This window comes from Pteropus vampyrus, unplaced genomic scaffold (assembly GCF_000151845.1).
Source record: "Pteropus vampyrus isolate Shadow unplaced genomic scaffold, Pvam_2.0 Scaffold328, whole genome shotgun sequence".
In the NCBI taxonomy this organism is placed as follows: Eukaryota; Metazoa; Chordata; class Mammalia; order Chiroptera; family Pteropodidae; genus Pteropus; species Pteropus vampyrus.
Genome location: NW_011889109.1, coordinates 354468 through 370887, shown reverse-complemented (window position 1 = coordinate 370887; position 16420 = coordinate 354468). Strand labels below are relative to the sequence as shown.

At 36.0% G+C, this 16420-nt stretch overlaps 2 protein-coding genes and 1 pseudogene across 3 annotated transcripts in view; 1 reads left to right on the top strand and 2 right to left on the bottom strand.

The window, feature by feature from the left end:
• Nucleotides 1-4849: 4849 nt before the first annotated feature.
• Nucleotides 4850-5640, bottom strand: LOC105304085 (pre-mRNA-splicing regulator WTAP-like). Its single transcript, XM_011378013.1, is given in 3 exon segments — nt 4850-4910; nt 5129-5402; nt 5405-5640. Coding segments are annotated over 3 exon segments (510 nt in total). The 5' UTR covers nt 5580-5640.
• Nucleotides 5641-13764: 8124 nt separating this feature from the next.
• LOC105304098 lies at nt 13765-14536 on the bottom strand (annotated as a pseudogene).
• The window catches only part of LOC105304084 (zinc finger protein 585A-like), a 36050-nt gene continuing 33881 nt past the window's right edge, over nt 14252-16420 (top strand). For both annotated transcript variants that reach the window (XM_011378012.2, XM_023522046.1), the window contains exons 1-3: nt 14252-14399; nt 15691-15816; nt 16104-16318. In XM_011378012.2, coding sequence (XP_011376314.1) covers nt 16229-16318 — 90 coding nt within the window. In that variant the 5' untranslated portion in view covers nt 14252-14399; nt 15691-15816; nt 16104-16228. The remainder of the gene's footprint in view (nt 14400-15690; nt 15817-16103; nt 16319-16420) is intronic.

Below are 16420 nucleotides of genomic sequence, written 5' to 3'. Positions count from 1 at the left end.
AAAGGTATTTATTTGATTTTGTGTGGTGAATGCACAATGCAATATACAGATGATGTATTATTGGATTATACACTTGAAACCTATATAATTGTATTAATCAATGTCACCCCAATAAATTTAATTTAAAAAAGGAATACATTATGCCAATTTTTCAATTAATAGGTGATTTATATGTTATATAAATTCTTCCAGGGCCTGGAAGCAAAATAAGAAGCTTACCAACTTATATAACAGGTCAACAAAACCATGATATTTAAATGGGATAAAGTGTATGTTATGTCTGAATTGTGTATCCCACCCCCTAATTCATATGTTGAAACCCTGACCCCCGATATCTCAGAATATAACTTTTTGGAGATAGGGCTGTATTAAACTGATGATTAAATTAAAATGAGTCCATTAGGGTGGCTCCTAATCAATCTGACTGGAGTCCTTATAAGAAAAAGAAATTTGGACATGCAAAGAGACATCTGGGATACACATGCACCAGAGAAAAATCATGTGAAGACATAGAGTGAAGGCAACTGTCTGTAAGCCAAGGAGAGAGGCCTCAAAAGAAAACAAACCCTGCTGGCACCTCGATCTTTGACTTTTGGCCTGCAGAACTATGAAGAAATTAATTTCTGTTGTTTAAAACAACCAGTCTGTGATATTTTGTTATAGCAACCTTAGCAAACTAATACAGAGTACATAAATTAACATTGAAGACCAATACAAAGGATTCATGGTTACTTATACAGATGTACGAATCCTAAATAGGAATTAAAAAATCAAACCTACCACTGTATTAGCATATTACCACCAAATAAGATAATCTATCCAGATTGTCTAAGACCTAATCTACTTCTAATTAATGATATATCTACGGTATCTAGAGTCTGTATATCCAAAATTTTTTAAAAAATTCTTATTTATTTACTTTTATTAAATTTATTGTGGTGACATTAGTTAATAAAAATACATAGGTTTCAAGTGTATGATTCAAGTGTATGGTACATCATCTGTATATTGCATTTTATATTCACCATCCAAAATCAAAGGTCCTTCCATCACCATGTATTTGACCTCTTTTACCCTTATTCACCTACCTACCTCCTCCCCTTTTTCTCTCTGGTAACCACTAAACCATTGTCTGTGTCTATGAGTTTTTGTTTGCCTGTCTTGTTTGTTGCTTTCAGTTTTATATCCCATGTATGAGTGAAATCATATAGTTCTCAATCCCTTTTGTCTGACATTTCACTTAACATGATATTCTCAAGATCCATCCGTGTTGTCCCAAATGGCAATATTTCTTTTCTTAACTGCTAAGTAACATTCCATTATATATATGTACCAGATCATCTTTTTCTAATCATCTATAGAAGGACACTTCGTTTGCTTCCATGTCTCGGCCTCTGTGAATAATGCTGTTACAAACATTGGGGTGCATATATCTTTAAAGATAATTGTTTTAAATTTTGGGGGGTAGATACCCAGAAGAGGGATTGTTGGGTCATATGGTAATTCTATTCTTAATTTTTTGAGGAACCTCCATACCAGTTTACATTCCCAACAACAGGATATAAGGAGTCTTTTTTCTCCACAACCTCTCCAACACTTGTTACTACTTGTCCTGTTGATGATAGCCATTCTAACAGGTGTGAGATGGTATCCCATTGTGGTTTTGACTTGTATTTCCCTAATAGCGAGTAAAGTTTTGAATCTTTTCATGTTTGTTGTCCATTTATATGTCTTCTTGGGAAAAGTGTCTGCTTAGGTCCTCTGGCCATTTTTTAATTGAACTGTTTATTTTTTGTTGTTGTTGAGTTATATGAGTTCTTTATATATTTTGGATATTAGTCCCTTATTGGGGGCATTGTTTATAAATAACTTCTCCCATTCAGTTGGTTACTTCTTGGTTTTCATTGATGGTTTCTATTGCTGTGCAGAAGCTTTTTAGTTTGATATAGTCCCAGTCATTTATTTTTGCTTTTACTTTCCTTGCTTTTAAGGTCAAAATCATAAAATCTTCTCTAAATCCAAGGTCTATGAGTTCAGTACCTATGTTTTCTTCTATGCAATTTATTGTTTCATATCTTATATTTAGGTCATTGGCCCATTTTGAATTAATTTTAGTATATGGCGATTGATAGCAGGCTGGTTTCATTCTTTTGCAGGTGGTTTTCCAATTTTCCCAGCACCATTTATCGAAGATGCTTTCATTTCTCTATTGTATATTTTTGGCTTTTTTGTCAAAAATTATTTTCATATATATATATGTATATATATATACATATATATATATATATATATATGAGTTTATATTGGGATCTCAGTTCTATTCCATTGTTCTGTGTATCTCTTTTTCTGCCAATAACCTCCTGTTTTGATTATTGTCACTTTGTAGTATAATTTGAAGTCAGTTTGATACCTCTGGCCATGTTCTTTTTTCTCAGAATTGCTTTGGCTATTTAGGGCCTTTTGTGATTCCAAGCAAATCTGATGATCTTTTTGGTTCTGTTTCTTTAAAAAAAAAAAAATGCCATTGGGATTTTGTTGAAGATAGCATTAAATCTGTATATTGCTTTGAATGCTTTGGAGATTTTAACTATGTTGATTCTTCCAATCTATGAACATGGAATATCTTTCCATTTCTTTGTGTCTTTTTCAATTTCTTTTAATAACGTCTTATAGTTTTCAGTGTATATGTCTTTCACATGCCTTAATAAGGTTATTACTATGTATTTTATTTTTGTTGCAATTGCAAAAGAAATTTTTTCAGTTCTTTTTCTGGAATTTCATTGTTAGTATATAGGAATGCAATAGGTTTTTGTACACTGACTTAGTGTCCTGCAACTTTACTGCATTTGTTTATTGTTTCTAACAATTTTTCGGTGGAGTCTTTATAGTTTTCTATATAGAGAATCATACCATCTGCAAGAAGTAGCAATTTGACTTCTTCATTCCCAATGGATGCCTTATATTTCTTTCTCTTGCCTGATTGCTCTAGTTAGGATTTCCAACACTGTATTGAATAAGAGTGTTGAGAGCAGACAACCTTGTCTTGTTCCTGATCTTAGAAGGAAGGCTTTTAGTTTTTAAGTATATTAGCGGAGTGTTTGTTGTATATGGCCCTTATTATGTTAAGATACTTTCCTTCCTTACTCATTAGAACACTTAATAAAGTGTTCTAATCATAAATGGATTCTGTATCTTGTCAAATGTTTTTCTATTTCTATTGATATGATCATATAATTTTTATCCTTTATTTTGTTCATGTGGTGTATCACATTGATCAATTTGCATATGTTGAACAATCTCTATGCCCCTCGCATGAACCCCACTTGATCATGATGTCTAATCACTTTAATGTATTGTTGTAGTCAATTTGCTAGTATTTTGTTTAGGATTCTTGCTTCAGAGATATTGGTCTATAGTTTTCTTTTTGTATGTTATCCTTACAAAGTTTTGGTATCAGGGTAATGTTGGACTCATAAAGTAAGTTAGGAAGTATTGCTTCTTCAATTTTTTGGAAGAGTTTGAGAAGAACAGGTATTAAATCATCTTTGAATGTTTGGTAGAATTCACTAGTGAAGTCATCTGGTCCTAGTCTTTTTCTTATTGGAAGGTTTTTGATAATTGTTTCAATTTCCTTTTTGTTGATCAGTCAGTTTAGATGTTCCATTACTTCATGATTCATTCTAGGAAGGTTATATACTTCTATGAACTTGTCTATTTCTTCTAGGTTATTAAATTTGGTGGCATATAATCTTTCATAGTATTTTTGTATGATTTTTGTATTTTTCTGGTACCTGTCATAACTTCTTCCTATTTCATTTCTGATTTGTTTATTTCTGTCTTTTTTTCCCTCAGTGAGTCAAGCCAGGGGATTGTCAATTTTGTTGATTGTTTCAAAGAACTAGCTCTTCACTGCTAGTTGCATTAATTTTTTCTATTGTCTTTTTGTTCTCAATTTCATTTAATGCTCTAATTTTTATTATTTCCTCTTTCTGCTGACTTTGGGCTTCATTTGTCCTTCTTTTTCTAGTTCTTTAAGATGTGACGTTATGTTATTTATTTGGGATCTTTCCAGTAATGATATGAACTTTCTTCTTATTACTGTTTTAGCTGTATCCCAAAAGGTTTGATATGTTGTATTTTCATTCTCATTTGTTTCTATGTATTTCTTCTTTTAAAAAAAGCAAGGCACATTTAATTTAACATCAAGAGTGTGATACAAAAGGCCCAAATACAATGAAGGAACACATTCCCCCATTAACACCAATGACAATGCTCTTTCAACATGTGACTGTTGAATGGAATACGGATTTAATGAATTTCACTACTAAAAAAATTAACTTATTGAGTCTCATCACAGCCAATATCCTTATACAATCTAACTGTGAAATGAATGTTTACGATGCTTCAAACAGTTTAAATCTGAAGTTCAATACCACACTTTCATGTTTATACAGTCCTCAATGGTAAAATATATGAACTACTTGTACTGACATCTATTAGTTGATTCTCTCATAACTATTAAGTTGTTTCTTAGCAAATAAATCTTTTAAAAAGGCAAAATTCACCTTATTTTAGTTTTGACCCAAAAGTTCAACAACAATCACAAAATCCACATTCTTATTGGCAAAATTGATATACAGTGTCTTTAAGTCACTATGTTCAAGATTAAGAGCAATGTATATTTCTTTTTTACATTTTACTGGAATTTACATGTTCAATTCATGATTTTAAATCTCTAAGTTTTCATTCCTCCAAACTGTCTGAAGACACAGTGTGCCACAGACTTAAGACTTCTGTTTTCTCTCTCCATTTTCTTCAAACAGAAACATTTCTCAAGTGTCTACATGTTCTAGAAGGGGAATTTTTTAGAGGTGGCCACTTCTTCAGAATAGTCCAATGCCATCATGCCTCTGAAGCAAGGGGAGGGAGAAGAGAAATAAACTGAACCATAAGGTTCATCTGGTAAGTTTTACATTAACCATTACAAGCTGGATAGTATAAGAATGTGGCTTTTTTGGCTCAAAAAGTCTGAGTCTTGATGTGGAAACAAGTATTTGGGGGTCCCACCACAGCTCTCTTGCAGTGGGACTCTCAGGGAATTCTTGACTGGGGAATATGATTTGTTTGCCTATCAGGTGTAAACTTCCAGGCACTCAGTTCACTTTGGGCTTGTTCCAGTTCATCTATAGTGTGTTCCAGTTCACCTTTCATTTTTAGGAAAAACAAATTGATTGCTGGGTCTACCATTGTTGATCTCAATTGGGCAACACTAGGTTGCTGGACTTGCTTGAGGTACTGGATTTGAGTAGTACACTTTTGCATCTCTTGCTCCTTGGTTGCTAGTTGCATTACAAAAATGTTTCCTCTCCGTACAGACTCTTGCTGTTATTGCTTTAATTTTCCTCTGACTCTCTTAAGCCAGTTACATTACTATAGTTGACATCTGTATACTTGCCCTCCAAAGCTTGCATATATGCTTCATATTGTTTGCATCGTAGAATTAACTCATCTTGTGCCATAACTTTGAAGTCTGTGTTGCTCAGTTGAAACTTTTTGGCAAGAGGTTCCTCATTGGTCATCTTGAATCCTCTCCAGATGGAGGCTGCGTGGGCCCTGTCCAGTCACATAGGCCCAGGCTGCGCTGCCTCAGGGCCCTGTGCTTCTCCTCCCACTGTAGCCCTGACACAATCGTTTTCTGTTTCTATGTATTTCTTGATCTCTCCATTTAGTTCTTCTTTGACCCAGTCATTCTTTTTTGTTCCCTTCTGGTTTTTAAAATTTATTTATTTATTTTAATTACTATCAAGTATACAGTACATTGGTTAGACATTTATATAATTTATAAAATGATCCCTATAATTGCTCCTTCTCTCCTCTGGTTTTCCATCTAGCCAATATATTAATGTTAACTGCATTCCCTATATCATGCTCCCCACCTCCATGACCATCTATCAACTACTAACTTGTACTTCTTTAACCCTTCACCCCATTCTCCCAGTCCCCCAAATCCCCTCCCTTCTGTCAGTCACCAAATTGTCCTCTATACTTGTGAGTCTGTTGATTAGTTTGTTCTTTTTGTTCCTCAGATTCTGCATACAAGTGAAATCATATGGTATTTCTCTTTCTCTGTCTGACTTATTTCACTCAGCATAATAACCTCTAGTCCATCCTTGTGACCCAGTCATTCTTTAGTAGCATATTGTTTAATCTCCATGTATTTGTAGTTCTTCCCGCTTTTTACAATTCATCTCCAGTTTCAAAGCATTATGGTTAGAGAATATGCTTGGTATGATTTCAATCTTAATCTGGTGTTTTGGGATGGAAGACTCTCTACATGTGCAATTGGTCTAATGTGTTATTTAAGATTGATATGATTATGTGCAATTGGTCTAATGTGTTATTTAAGACTAATATTTCATTGTTGGTTTTCTGTTTGGGTGACCTATCTGTAGTTGTCAATGGGGTTTTTAGGTCCCCTATTATAATTGTTTTCTCATCAGTTTCTCCTTTCAGTTTTGTCAGTAGTTGCTTTATATATTTTGGTGCTCCCTGATTGGGAGCATGTATATTGATAAGTGTTGTGTCTTCTTTCTTATCAGTATGAAGTGTCTTTGTTTGTCTCTCATTACCTTTTTTATCTTGAAGTCTCTTTCACCAGATATAGATATGGCTAAATCCACTTTCCACTCTTTCACTTCGAGTCTATATTTGTCCTTGCAGCTGAGATGTGTGTCTGAAGGCAGCATGTAGTTGAGTCTTGTTGTTTGAACCAATCTTCTGCTCTGTGGCTTTTTATTGGTGAGTTCACTCCATTTACATTTAAGGTGATTATTGATATATGAGGTTTTCCTATAGTCATTTCATTTTTTGTTTTCTGGAAGCTCAGTGTCTCCATTGTTTCCTTGCCCTTGTTGTTATTTTAGTTTGGTGGTATTTTACAATTTTTCTTCCTATTCCCCACTTTTTTTTTTAATGTTGTGTGCCTCAGTTCTGGATTTTTTTGTGTGTGGTTACCACTATGTTTATGTAAAAGAAAGTTTTGTACACACAATAGTCCTTTTTCTTCTGTGTGATTCTTATATCCATTCCTCTTTGCAAATTCAAACCTTTACTCGCTCCCTTTTTCTGTTTTTGTTGTCTCGAATTATTCCTATTTATGCTGTGAGTTCATTTCTAAGTGGCAGCAGCTATTGTTTTCATTTCTTTTTAAAATGTTTTTTTTTTAACCTCATTTAACCATTATGTAATATTTAAGTTTATAATATACTATTCTGAATAAGGGTTGCAATTTCCTGTTTCTGTCTGTCTGTTAGTCATCTTACTCAGAGTCTTGTATCTTTTTGTCTTTTTGTTTCAGGTAAAATAACCCCTGTTAGTATTTCCTGTACTGCAGGCCTTGTAATGGAAAATTTCCTCAGCTTCTGTATGTCTGAGGTCTTTATTTCTTATTCATATCTAAAAGAAAACTTTGCTGGATGCATTATTTTTAGCTGGTAATTTCCCTCTTTCAATAGTTTGAATATTTGATTTCACTCTCTTCTAGCTTGTAGAGTTTCTGCTAAAAAATCCAATAATAATCTAATGGCTTTTCCTTTATAGATTACCTTCTTCTTTTTCCTGGCTGCCTTGAGAATTCTTCCTTTGCATTAATTATTGATGGTTTTCATATAATGTGCCTTGGTGAGGCCTTTTGGAATTGAGATAATTAGGTGTTCAGTTTGCTTCTTGGATTCAAGGATCCAGTTCTTTTCATAGGTTTAGAAAGTTCTCATCAATTATTTGTTTGAATAGACTCTCTGCTCCCTGTTCCCTCTCTTCTCCTGATATACTCATTATTTTCATATTGCTTTTTCTGATGGTGTCAGGTAGTTCTTTTAGAGTACTTTTTTTTTCACTCTCATGTCTTTCTCTTCTTCCACTTGTGTCATTTCCAGATTTCTGTCTTGGATATCACTAATTCTTTCCTCTATCTGGGCAACTCTATTTCCTAAACTTGCTTTTTCATTCCTCATCTATTTTATTGAGTTCTTCAGCTCCAGAATTTATATTTGGTTCTTTTTGAAAGTTTCAATCTTTTGGTAAAGTATTCCTGTTGTTCATTGATTTTGTTTTTGAGTTCACTGAACTGTTGATCAGAACTTTCTTTCATCTCGTTGAGGTTTTTCAGAAGTGTAATCTTAAATTCTCTGTCATTTGAATTGCATATTTCTATATCTTTAAGTTTATTTTCTGGAAATTTTAAATTTTCTTTCTGAACTGCCATGTCACCTTGGGTTTTCATGGTGTTTGATAGATTATTTCTCTGCCTAGGCATTTATAGGAATGAACTCTGCTTTTTTTTTTTTTTTAAAGAAATTATTATTAAGTGTAGTGCCTCTTTAGCAGGTTGATAAGAGAAGGGTTTATTTTGTTTTCAGTAAGTGGTGCTTAAAGGGATCACAAGCCTCCTGTACTACCCAGGCCTCCAGGATCTCTGCTGGGCAAAAAAGCCCTTTATTTTTTTGTGTGTGTGGATATTCATTCTTCTGTGACCATGTCACCTCAATCTCATGGCTCCACCCACATAGAAGAATGGTGGGCAAATTTGTTCCAAGCTTCCTGAAGTCCCTATGCTGACCCAGCAGTCTAATGCAATGTTGCACTGCCTGAAGTGTCCAAGGTGCCCCTTCTAGGATCCGCCTCAGTAGGTGGGGGCAAGGTGGGTTAGGCAGGTTAGGAGAGGTCACTGGTGTGTTTGTGGCTTTGTTCTCCTCCCAGTAATGGCACCTGCCAGACTTCAGCTCCCTTGCCTCTGTATCTCCACCTGTCACTGCGATTAGCTGCAGTGTACGTCTCCTTCTCAGGTGTTATCTTTCAGTTCTTGGGGCTGTCGATACTCTGCTGCCACACTCACTGCTTGCTTCTTCTGGGGCCTACTGGTAGCTCTGTGAGGGTGGGAGTAGGTCGCCAGGCTTAGTGACTTTGTTTTCTACCTGGCAGTGGCAGTTGCTAGAACACAGCTGTTGCACTTCTGTATTCTGGTTTATCTTGGGAAATATTTTGTGTGTGCTTGAAAAGAATGTACATTCTACTGCTTTGAGGTGAAATGTTCTAAGAATATCAGTGAAATCCTTCTGGTCTAATGTATTATTTACTTGAAACAACCATCATTTACTACCTCACAGTGCCTATAGGTCTGATGTCTGTGCATGGCAAGCTGTGTTTTATGCCCAAGATCCCATAAAACTGCAATGAAAATGTTGACCAGGGCTGTGATCACATCTGTGGATCAAGGTCTTTTTCCAATCTAACTGTTCATTGACAGAATTTAGTTCTCTGTAGTTATAGTATCCTTAGTCCTGCTGCCACCCAGTGTTTCCTGTCACATGGCCCTCCCCACAACATGGCAGTTTGTTTCTTCAAGACAAGCGGAAGTTTCTCTTTGGCTTCAAATCTCTCTTCACAAAAGGTCTGAATCCTCTTTTATAAGGATTGCTTGCTTAAGTCAGGCTCATCCAGGATATATTCATTTTGATCAACAAAGAGTCATCTGATTAAGAATTTTAATTACATTTGCAAAATCTCTTCATCTTTTCTACATAGAACACAAGCTTGCCAGAGATTGGTAGCAGGAAAACTCTGAATTAATTAGTAAAGAGCATAACAAACCCAATATATACATGGCAAGAGATATGAACAGACATTTTATGAGAAACTCATATAGCCAATAATTAGAATAGTATGAAATATATGAATCATATGAAAAGAATTTCAACATATTAGTGATCAGGGAAATATAAATCAAGATAATATAATTTTATATTTGGCAAAACTAAAAAGTCATGTATCAATTACTCCTATAATTAAGTCAAGTGTTCTATGTTTATCTGTCCCAGTTTGTAACTTGTCTTTTCATTCTCTTTATTGTCATTGATGAACAAAGTCCTTATTTTAATATAGTCAAATTTATCAATCTTTTATACTTTTTGTGTTCTGTTTAAGAAATCTTCCTATTACTACAGATCTAAAAAATATTTGCTGATATTTCTTACTAATAGTTTTAAAATTATGTTTTTGATATTTGAATCATTAATCCTTCTAGGATTTGTTTTTGCATATGTTGCCAATTTGATTTCTTTTATGTATTTTTGGCTTATCCAGCTTTTCTTTGAGTGGCAATTTTTTCACTTATGTTTTCCTAGATAACTGTCTATTTCATTAAGGATTTCAAACTGATTACTCAAAATAACCATAGAATTATTGAGTTAATTTTTTTCTCTCTATAATAATGTCCCTTTTTCTTTCTGTTGTCTTCTTTATCTTCTCTATTTTCATCTTTCTTAAAAATGATTTCACTCTTAGAGAGAACCAGCTCATGATTTTATTATTTCTACTAGAGTTTTTCTTACTTATTTTATTAATATTTATTTATCATACTAAACCCTCCTTTCCAATTTCTCTGGGAGTATTTAATAGGACTTTAGTAGAATGTGACTGAATTAAAGCTTAGTTTGTTTCATTCTTCCTAGTATTCTAGTAAATGCATTTTAGAGTTTAGGTATTCTTCTGGGTATCACTTTGGCCCATCTCTTAGATTTTTGATATGTAGTACTATTTTTTTCCTCTTAATTCTAAATAGTTGGAAATATTCCTTGTTTTGTTGTCTTTAACCCAAGAGTTATTCAGGTGCGATATAGTCTGATAATATGGTACATGTGATATGAGTTTGGAGGATTTATCATTTCTTTTATGACCTACTTTGTGGAGAATTTTTATGAGCAACCTATGTATGTTTGAAGAAATGTTAATTTTCTGGTTAAAAATAAAAACAAAATGTAAATATACAATATATCAAGCAAGTTATTGTTATCCCAATGTAGCCTTATATCTACCTTTCTTCTATTTGATCTGTTTCTTAGAGATATGTTAGTTTGTTACTGTGATTGTGAAATCCTCAAATTTTCCCTGTTCTACCAGTTTTGTTTTTTATATTTCAGAACAATATTGTTAGATAGTGTTATATGCTTTTAGTAGCTGCATCTTAGTAAAATAGGGAATATCTTCGTTAATATTGTTTTGAAATGTGTATTATCTAATATTATCAGTACACCTGCTTTCTTCTTGATAATATTTCCTTGTGAATGACTTATAAATTACTTTCATTCTTTAATTTTTACTGTGAAATTTTCACACAAATACTAAAGGAGAACATTATAATGAAGTCTATGTATCCATCACCTGCTTTAACGTTTACCAGCATTCTATTATTCTTGTTTTATCCAATCTACTACTTCTCAGTGGAGTTTAAAGCTAATATTTGGCCCATAAATATTTCCATATGAATCTCTAAAAGATAAGGCTTTTAAAAACAAGCAAACAAATATAATTACATTACCAACAAAATTAACAGTAATTCTTAGGCCTCTGGTAAAAATATGTGCTCACTAATGGACATCCACAGATTTTTCCTTAGACCAGGCTTTGAGGGAAGAAAGAGAACCAAGAGTAAGCAGAGTCCAACCCTCTAACTGATCCTTTTTTTTAAGTTGAATCCCAGAGTGGGACATAAATGGCCTGAAGGTACCCAGCATGCCACAGCAGAGCCTACATCTAGTCTCCTCAAAACACCTTCCCCACCTGTTAGGACTAAAGCAAGAGTTCCAGTAGGTCATAGAACCTCCTGCCACTTTCAGGTAGAAGAACTTCTTGGCAGAGGCAACATTTAAGCTGGGTTTTGAAGAATTTTTGGAAGTTCACCAGGTTAAAAGAATTGCTTTTACAATCCCTCCACTCACAGCCACCCAAGAAGGAGGGATGGGGGAAGTGGGAAGCTCCAGAATTGCTATAGGAGAAGCTGAGGGAAGAGTCAGAAACTGGATTTCGAGCTTCGTTTACATAGTAATGACATTGTTATTACTTAGACTTTAATTTACACATAAATAAAAATAGCAGTTTTCCTTAGATGTGTTTGTCACACGTTGGATATATTAAAAATAATTATTTTTATTATTGCTTCTTACTATTGTTTTATTTGAGGTTGTTAGGGTGGAGGCTAATGGAGATTAATGGGGATTCAAATCTCTGTTGCTTCCGCCAACCCTTCAGAAGGTGACACCTTCCTCTACTAGTATCTTTTAGGAGAGGACTGTACTATCCCGACCTCTACGCTTTTTTCCCCTGGTGGTTTTTCCCATGAAAGGATGAACTACCCTTTCTGTAAGGGACTGCTCTTTTTGACATCTGTCTTTCCGCGCGGTTTTCGCCCAGCCAATGACTCTCATCCGCCCTCTCCGTATTCTTCTTGCGTAAACCGATTGCTCCAAAAACCGGATTGTGCCATCCTGACTTCTCCCCCGTGATTACTCCCAGGATCCATGTAACACGCATATAAGACGTCTATCCTTCTCCCTTGGTGATTTTTCCTTCCTGGCTCCTCTCTTCCCCAGTGGTTTCTCCCAGCAAATAACTGCTCTCCGCATACTGCTGAATACCAAGGGGGAAATTTATAGAGCGCCAGACTGCATCGCCAATACCTTCTCCTTCTCGGAAGTCTGCTTAGACGAGGGCTACACCTCTACATTTTACGCAACAAACCCTGCCTCTCTCTATGAAAACCGGCAGGCGGCCTATTCCTCTGCTTTACGGAATGGACACGTTTCCAAGATGGCATCCCGCATGCAGAAGCACCGTTTGGGAGCGGCCATGTTTCCTGCCTGACAGCGCCTCTTACGGAAACTGCAATGTCCAGAACTACGTATCTCTGCATTGTTGATTTGGCTGAATGCGGCATTCGTGGTAATTCAGAGCATGCGGCATACCAAAAGTCCATTAGAGGCGGTGCTAGAGGTCGAGCCGGAAGCGGAAATGGCATTCGATGGCTTTTCGCCGCTGGTTCCTTGAGCTTGTCCACATTTTAATCCCATGAGCTCTCTAAGGTGATTTGGGTTCGTCGTAATTAGGGATCACGAGGGGTCAGTGATTGGGGAGGGGCGTTGTTCCAGTAATGGTGGTTTTTGGGATCAGTGACGGACGGTCTGTGGCGTCCGTTGATGTGTGTCTGTGAGCTCTGGGAAGGCGTTTCTTGGGGCAGTGATGGAGATCTCTGAGTGTGGGATTTGTGGGCTCAGTGATGGGAATTTGTGCTCAACGTCTGAGAGCCTGTGTAGTCAGCTCTGGGATTCAGTGGGATCTGTGATGAGCTTGCTTTCTAAACATTCACAAGCTTTGGTGTGTAGCATTTTATTGTTCAAATCTATGTGGGTTTTTTAATTTTTGAATTTCAATTATATTTTTCTTTGCCCATGAGTTATTTAGAAGTGCATTCTCTATTTCAAATAATGCCTCTGGGTAATGCTCGAGTTTAAAAATTGCTTTATGGCCTAGTTCACGGACAGCTTTCATATATGTCACACCTATTACATAAATAACAATGTGTGTTTAATTACTGATTGTAGTTTCATATATATATTCTCAGATTATCTTGTCAATTTAATTACAGATAAAAGTAAGCTCACACTGGAAAGGTGACTTGTCCACTGTCCTGTCAGTTTATGCTTTATATTTTGAAAACTATTATTAGGAACAGTTATGTGTGTTTTTAAAAATAGTTATGACTGAATAACTCAAAAGATATAGCAATTCAAGCTCCTACCAACAATTTTAAAAGAACTCATTTTCCAAATGCTTTCCAAAACTGGATATTGTTGGGGTTTTTTTTAGGGGGGCGGCAAGGGATGTCCGATCTTTTTTATCTGTTACTTTAACAAAATCTAATTTTTTTTTTACTGGACTCAGAGGTAGAAGGTCTCAGGAAAGTCTGCATCTCTTGACTATCTGCTCCTGGCATTTTTCTTTGGCCTCCTTCATTCTCTTGGCCAAAAATTTAGCATATTCTGCAGTCTCTTCTTTTTCTGAGTATACTCTTTCTTCAGAGCAATAAATAAGCTGACGTTTGTGTTGCAGGATGTGTGCAGTCACAAAACACTGACTCTTGAGTGCTTTGGTCCTAGGTTTCGGAGCTTTCTCACAACACACTGGTGGATGTCATCTTCTTTAGACTAGAGATAGAAAAGTTTGCATATTCTGCTCGCTCCTTTGGGCCCAAGGAGATGAGACACTGTAGTATCAGTGTGACAAGTAATATCTTTCTCTCCTTTTTTACAGTGAGTGACCAAGTTAAGAACACTAAGATTGGCATCCACATTGCAACCCAGAACAGATCTGCATTTTTTTTCTATAGTCCTTGGTCTATATCAGGAATGCCCCTTAGTTGCAAGCAGATATGCTCATGGGTCAAGAATCCCTGCTTCATGGGGAGTCCTTGTTTGTCGTTCCCACCACTGATTTGAGCCACATAACCCTTCCATTTTTCACCCAGAGCGTCAGCAACAACTTCTGTGGCCATACGCTTCTCATAAAAGGTACGAAGTTTTTCTTTATTGTCCACTTCAATGAGCTTCTGGCAGCCAGTGGCTGGGAAAGAGATGTTCAGCTTTGTCCTGAAGCGGCCGACCACCTCTGAGGTGCCATGAAAAAGAGCAGTTTGTTTTTTAAGGTTTTACATTTCTGAAAAAAAATTATATCTAATGGCTCTAATGCCTTTTCCTGTTAGTAAAATTGGAATCTTCTAGTTAATTGCCATTTAAATTTCCTTTTCTGTGAATCTTTTGTCCATTTTTCTCTGAACTTGTTTTTTCCTTATTGATCCGCTAGATTTTCTTTTGAATGTTAGAGATGACCTATAATCACGTATTGAAAATTTACATGTATATCTTCATTTTTATTTTTCAGGTGTATTTTCACATATTATTAGGAAATATCTAATCAGAAATATTTGTTTTTTTTATAGTTTTTAGGTTTTCTCTCATATATAATAAGGCCCCTCCCACCTTAACACATGCTATACAAACATATACTCTTAAAACTTATTTCAGTATTCTTTAGGAGGTTTTAAATACCTATACTTAAATGTTTAGTCCTGCCGGAATTCAGTCCAATTGTGTAGTGTGTGTTGGGGATTTAGTTTTGTTCTAGGTGGATGGTCAGTTATGTCAGTGCATTTACTCAAAGAATGTCTTATGCACACTCAATGCCACTTTTATTACATGTATAAATCAATTTGTCTGGTCTATCATTTTACCTTACCTCTTTTGATTATGTTGTTTTTATATTGAGTTTTTAATATCTAATAATGATTGGTAATTGCTGATATTTATTGCATGCTTTTGGGTGCCAGGGAGATGCCGAGTACTTTACAAACATAATAACATTTAATTTTCATAACCCAAGTATGCACTTCCATCCTCATTTTGAAACAAACTGAAATAACTTCTTCATATTTTTGTAGCTGAAAGGTAACAGAGCTTCAATTCAAATCTTCAGTAACATTACTCCATATCTCATGCTTATTCCTATATTTTACCTTGACGAATACTTATCACAGATTTTGTTAAACCATATTCTCCAAAGCACTGGTTCTTAAAGTGTGGTCCCATGACCAGCCGCTTCAGTAGCACCTGGGCAGTAGTTAGAAATTCAAATTCTTGGGCCCTACAGTGGTCTGAATGTTTGTTGCCCGTGCCCTCCCCGCCTCCCCATTCATATGTTGAAATCCTAAGCTCCAAAAGTATGGCCCTAGAAGGTAGGCCTTTGGGAGGTGATTAAGTTATGTGGGTGGAGTCCTCATGAATGAGATTGGTGCTTTTATAAAAGAGATTCTACAGAGCTTCCTAGCCCCTTCCACCATGTGAAGACATAGTGAGAGTGTGCTGGCTATGAACCAGGAAGAGGCTCTCACCAAAACGTGTTGGACTTCTTAGTCTCCAGAACTGTGAGCAGGTAATTTCTATTTTTCATAAGCTACCTACTTTGTGGTATTTTCTTACAGCAGCTTGAATGGACTGAGACAAGTCCTACCCTAGACCTACTGAATCAGAAACTGTGGGAGTGAGGCTGAGAATTTTAAACTGTATTTTAACAAGCCCTCTGGGTGATTCAGATGTACACTCAAGTTTGAGAACCACCATTGTGTGGTGTCTAGCTCAGGAAACTACACTTTGGTGTTCCTAAGAAATGTTGATGTGATGAATATTGAAAGACTAACCAAGTGGACATTGCCTTTCCAGGTTTCTTGATGTCTCTGGGGAGTCCCTGGGCAAGATCTTCCTTCAGACCTCCTCTGCCTCTTCCCAGTAGCTCTGTTTGAGTTCACAGATGTTCACCAAGCTTTAGGATCCTGAGAGAATAAAGGATGAAACCCAGCATAACCGTGCCAGCTAATTGGACCTCTCCCCAGAAATCCCTGGCCCTGGCTCCAGAGGAACATGGTAGCTCATGTGAGGTGAGGAGGAGTCCCAGGGTGGGAATTCATCCCAAGAGTAACTATCTCAAATCTGTCTCCAGAGCCTCAGGACAGAGGCAGATGGGTCACAGTAAGCAGCTA